The sequence below is a fragment of the Gavialis gangeticus genome, unplaced genomic scaffold (assembly GCF_001723915.1).
Source record: "Gavialis gangeticus isolate Ggan-Ray unplaced genomic scaffold, GavGan_comp1, whole genome shotgun sequence".
Classification (NCBI taxonomy): domain Eukaryota; kingdom Metazoa; phylum Chordata; order Crocodylia; family Gavialidae; genus Gavialis; species Gavialis gangeticus.
Window position 1 is genome coordinate 45,311,823 of NW_017728994.1, and position 5,695 is coordinate 45,317,517.

Sequence of the window (5,695 nt, forward strand, 5' to 3'; positions counted from 1 at the left end):
TTTGGAAAGTAGAAGGCTGAAGTGGCATAGAGAATAGTTGTCTGTACCATCATGAAGCGTGTGGCCCAAGTGGCCAGGGAAGTGTTGTTCACCAAGTCCCAGATATACTAGAAGACTGAGAGGGGACTGAATAGCAGCCTTCAACTCCCTGCAGGGTGGTTCAAAAAAGGCTAGAACTGGACTCTTGTCAGTGGGGGCAGGTGACAGAAGAAGGAGCAATGGGCTCAAAACCTGCCGTCGAAGTACCAGGCAAAGGCAAGAGGTGGAGGCTGACAGAAGCCCAGCAAAGGGCTAGTGCAAAGGGCAGCGTGCGCAGCCGCGGGCACGTTTCATAGGCGTCGGGCAGAGGGCATTGGAAGGAGGCAGTGACTTGGTGGATGTCGCCCCCTCCATGAGGGGCAGCAGGGGGGAGTCCTTGTTGGAAAGTGGGCAGGGGAGGCAAGGAGGGTGAGCAGAGCTGGCGGCTGGGCGGTTGGTTGGTGCAGCAGAGGAGATGCATTTGCCCAGGCCCAGGGGTGGATGGTGCTCTCGTCCAGAGGCGAGATGACCAGAGCTGGGTCACTTTATCTTGTGTGGGGACAGGGAAGACCAGGTGCACCCGCAAGATTGAGAATCTGGATCTTTGCAGCGTATCTGAGCCCCCCGACAGCAGCGGGACATTGGGGGCCGCGGCCCCCCTGTGTCCCAGGGCGGGGGCGATGCCAGGGGCTGTGTCAGGGGTGACTGTGTCGTGCTGCTCGGAGCTCAGACACGGGGTTTGTCTGGGCCGGTTTGCACAGGGCTGCGACCCTCGCAGGTCCCTGCCAGCCCTGCTGCTCCGGGATGCTCTGAGAAGGGCTGGGCTGGGGGTGCAGCACAGGCAGGCGGGCAAGGGCCTTCCAGGCTCTGCTGGGCTGCAGGAGGGCTCCAGGGGCAGGCTGCGCAGCTGGCCCAGCTGCCCGCAGGGAAAGGCCACATGCCAGACCCCACCATTGTGCTCTGACCAGCTCCAGACGCTGCTGTGGGGAAGCTGCGCCTGCTTCCACTTAGGCCAAGGCGATGCCCTGCAGCCCTGGGCCCTGCGCCCCAGCCGGATGCAGCGAGCCCCGGTGCAGGGCATGCACGCAGCCCTCTGCCACGATCCAGCGCGGAGCCCCAAAGGCCTGCCCGTGCCCTCTCCACCCCTCGTCTGGCAAAGAGCTGTGGCGGGTGTGGGGGCTGCATCATGGAGGAGTGGGCACGGGCCGGCTGTGGCGAGCCAGTAGGAGGTGCTCCTACGTTGAGCCCCCACCTCCCTGCGCCGGACCACCCTCCCAGCCCCAAGCGCCTCCCTGGGGCGCCTCATGTCCAGCCGACCCCTTCCTGGAGCACACACGCTAGCCTGGGGGTAACGTAGCTGCCACCACCCCGAGAAGGGCCTCTCTTGGCCCTGTGTCCTCAGGGAAACACAGGCCTAATAGTCCTACGGGTACTCAACCCAGTACAGGCACTGGGGGCTCTTCCCCAAGTCGGGGCCGAAAAGGAAAGTCTCTCTTAGTCTGCAGACCTAAGGGGCCTCTCAGGCATAATTTAGACCCACCCCTCAAGAAGTCTCCTACACCAGTCACAAAGGAGAACTGTATTGATTACAGGGGTAGGGTAACAATGGGGTACAGGATAGAGCAATATCATAGAAATCCCGTCTAGCAAAACAGTCTGGCTGAGGCAGCCTTTTGATCACGCATCTGAGTTACTGCCAGCTAGATATCTAACCAGATCTCGAGTCGCTTACTCACAAGCGTCATCCCGAGGCTGTTGGAGATCCCCTCTGGAGGCAGGCTGTTCCTAGCTCATAAGTTATGGCGGAGAGAGCCAGTTTCAGATGGTCAAGCTCCTCTCTACCTCCGAGTCCCCACACGGCTGCTGCCCCCTCCTCCTGGGCAGTCTTAACTCATATAGCCCCTGTGACCTTGTTCACCTGGTCCAATGGAGGCCAGCACCTGTTGGCTGTCGGCCAACCAATTTGAAATCCATCACTAGTTGCTGGGCAGACTCTAGCCCACCAGGTACAAGCCCCTCATCCAGGTAGCTGATACCAGTCCCGTAGGCAGAGGGAGCAGGTTCCCCGCCTCAGGGATGTATCCAGATCAGGTTCCCTAAAGAAGGTAAGGGCGTGTCTCCTCTGCTGGGCCCATCCTAATCACATTGTCACAGCACAGAGATTTTGGGGAGAAACAAAGGTGGCTTCCTGCCACAGGCTGTGCCGCCCCTTTCTCCAGTGTGCTGGGAGAGACGTCCGGGTCCAGCCCGTGTTGAGGAATCTAGCACAGCCTTGGAGGTAACGCCGTTTCTCTAGAATCATAGAAATGAGGGTGGAAGGGACCCCAGGAGGTCACATCTAGTCCAATCCCCTGCTCCAAGCAGGACCAGCCCCAACTACATCATCCCAGACAAGGCTTTGTCTAGCCAGGTCTTAAACACCTCCAAGGATGGAGACCGCACCACCGCTCTGGGGAGCCTGCGCCAGTGCTTCACTACCTTCCTCATGGGCGAGTTTTTCCTAGTATCCAACCTCAAAGTCCCTTGCTGCAGCCTGAGCCCATTGCTCCTTGTCCTGTTGTCTGCCCCCACTGAGAACGGTCCAGCCCCATCTTCTTTGCAGCCCCCGGCAGGGAGGTGACGGCTGCTATTCAATCCTCCTCACCCCGAACCATTTTCGCTGCTCTCCGCTGGACTCTCTCCAACATGTCCACATCCTTTCTGTAGTGGGGCCCAAAGCTGGACACAGGACTCCAGATGTGGCCTCACCAGTGCTGAACAGAGGGGAATCACTGCCCTCCACCCGCTGGCACCGCTCCTACCGATGCAGCCCCGGATGCCAGTTGCCTGCTTGGCACCAAGGGCACACTGGCTGCAGGTGCCGCAGGACAGCGTGTTTTGCCCCTGCGGAGAGCAGAGCCTGAGGGCAGGAGTAGGGGGGTGGCCGGCTCCCCGCAGAGGGGCAGGGACACCTGTCCTCTGAGTTACAACCTGGGTTTTGTTTCTTCCCAGCCAGGTCTCTAGACAAACTCTATAACTTTGCGGACTGCTCTGGCCTTCACCTGATCTTTGCACTGAACGCCCTGCGCCGCAACCCCAACAACTCCTGGAACAGCTCCAATGCGCTCAGCCTGCTCAAGTACAGCGCCAGCAAGAAGTACAACATCTCCTGGGAGCTGGGCAATGGTGAGTGCCCCGAGCCAGGTCCACCGGGACGGGCCTCCCCAGTGGGAGAGCCCCCTCGAGCTGGAGAGGGACTCTGAACACACGTGGTGGCATCCCAGTCAAACGCCCCTGTCTGCTGGCACCGCGCACCGGGCACCCAGGGCACGCAGACCAGCGGCCCTCCGGCTGCGAGGGAAAAGGGACGAGCACAAGACCCAGGGGCAGGGGATGCAGGGAGTCTGTGATGGGGAAAGCCCGCTGTGAGAGGAGCCGAGTGGCAAGCATCATGCGCGCGTGTGTTTTCCCAGAGCCCAACAACTACCGGACTCTGATGGGGCGTTCAGTGAACGGGAGCCAGCTGGGGAAGGACTACGTCCAGCTGAGGAGCCTGCTGCAGCTGATCCGCACCTACTCCAGAGCCAGCCTCTATGGGCCCAACATCGGGAGGCCCAGGAAGAACGTCATCGCTCTCCTGGAAGGGTAAGTGGTGCCGCGTGGGCCGGGCCGACATCCGGGGACATGGAGTCTCTCCTGGCCGAGGCTGATGGAGGCCAAACAGACCCCTGTGGGGAACCAGGGAGTCTGGCTGGGAGAGCCTGGCCCGCGGTGCCCACAACAGCTACCGCTCCTAAGGACCCCGGCAGCCCCTCGCTGCTGCTTGCAGATGTGTCCAGCTGTGCCCCGGGGGCTTTGCGTTCATGCTGCTGCCTGCACCTTCCCCTGGCATAGCGAGCACTCCCGACAGGGCCCGTCTCCCGGTGCGTCTGCACGGGACCTGGCACCGGGGCCCCATCCGAGACTCCAGCGAGACGAGAGCGGTAGCGGTTAGGACAGGTGAAGGGGTGAGCGTGTGCGTCTCACTGCCCAGGGGAAGGCCGAGGCACGTGGGTCCGAGAAACCGCTTCCTGCGTGGCTGGGGGACCGGGCTCCCTCGGGCAGCTCGGCCGGCGTGGGGGTGTAGGGGTTCGGGCAGCGTCTGTGGCACTGTGATGGGCTTTAGGGCTTTGCTGTTGCCAAGATCTCCCCGGCTGCCTCCGTAGCGCAGGCTGCGGGGCAGAGCCGAGGATGGTCTTCTGCACAGTCATTATCACAATTGTTGCACTTCACGATCTCGCTCAATTGAGGCAAATCCCCACTTCTGAAGCCAGGGTAGGGCTCAGGCCGTGCCGCTGTGGGCTGGTCTGTCACAGCTGTTCGATCCCTGCTAACGGCACCGCTGGGCTCTGACACAACACAGGACATCACACCTGAGCCTGCCCCGGGGAAAGCAGGGGAGATGCTGCAGAGAGCCCAGGCAGAGCCGTGCCCCCGCCGCAGACGAAGGGAAACTCCCCCAGTCCGGACCAGTCCGACCAGAGGGAAAATCCTTTCTTGCCCCCAAATCTGGAGTCAGAGAGGAAAGAGCTGCAATAGCACACGCAGGGAGCTGTGGCCGTGGCCGTGGCCGATGCAAACAGGCGACGCGGGGCATGGGCGAGAGGCGCGGAGCCCGGCCCGAGCAGGATTGCCGTGCAGCAGAGCGGGGTCCCTGCAGAGCACTAGCCGGGCCGGGGGGGGAGCGGCCCCGCTGGGATCCGCGCCGGGGCTCGTGTTTGCTAACATCTGTGCGAATGATCTGGCAGAGACAGTAAGCAGCACACCCGTGCAGCCCCGGTGGGCCCGGTGGAGAGCGAGGGCCAGGTTCTCAGACCTGCCGCAGCAGCGCCGAGGGGCCGTAAAGCCGCCTGAACCAGGCCCGGGGGGGGGTCCCTCTGAGACGGGAGGGGGCCAAGGCAGCCAGGTGCAATGAAAAGTCGTCTTGAGGCTGCTCTATGATGCACGAGGAGCTGCGCTGCCTCGGAGCCGGGCCCAGGACAGAGGCACTCGCATGGGGGTGCTTTCCCCCTCACCCCCCCTCGATTTGGGTGTTGGCCAGCTGGAGCCGCGAGGAGGGGGTCAGCAGTGGACAGGGGACTGTCCAGGTGGGATGGGGGAGAGCTGCTTGGTGACCGGTAGGGCAGGAAGCTGCTGGACTCGTGCCTTCCTCTGCCCAGGACACGGTAGAGCAGTGAACCTGGGGGCAGCAGCTTGTGCCCATAATCTGGAAAGTGCCTGGTGACAGCGCCAGGCTGCGCGCTGCTGGAGAAGGGGCGGCCGTGCAGCCAGGCCACCACTTGCACCGCACGCCCTGCGCTGCCTGATGGCTCCTCGCCGCCGCAGCCACCTCGTGCTGCGGGCGAGGAAGTGGAGGCAGAGGCGACAAGACCTGCAAAGGCCCCGCGAGGCCTCAGTGTTACCCTGGCAAGTTCGTCCCGAGCTCCCCCTCCGAGTGGGGCGGCTGCCTGGATGCAGACGTGTGAGCCCGCAGGTGCAAGAGGGAATTTCTGCAGGCGGGTTTGATGAGGTGTTAATTGGCCCATTCATGCAGCTGAGCGGTTGGAGAGCAGACCATGGTAGCTACCTACTGAGCCGGGGGACAGGAATCCCAGGACTGCGTGGAGCTGTTTGCTTGGGAATTTGCAGCGATTCTAGCTGCAGAGCAGGAGCTGGAGGC

The 5,695-nt window shown here is 62.4% G+C and overlaps 1 protein-coding gene across 1 annotated transcript in view; it reads left to right on the forward strand.

Annotated features, from left to right (window-relative positions):
- Positions 1-5,695, forward strand: part of HPSE2 (heparanase 2 (inactive)) — a 178,223-nt gene that overhangs the window by 128,946 nt on the left and 43,582 nt on the right. Inside the window, exons 5-6 of the mRNA XM_019502127.1 lie at positions 3,010-3,183; positions 3,471-3,642. Of these exons, the coding sequence (XP_019357672.1) occupies positions 3,010-3,183; positions 3,471-3,642 (346 nt within the window). The remainder of the gene's footprint in view (positions 1-3,009; positions 3,184-3,470; positions 3,643-5,695) is intronic.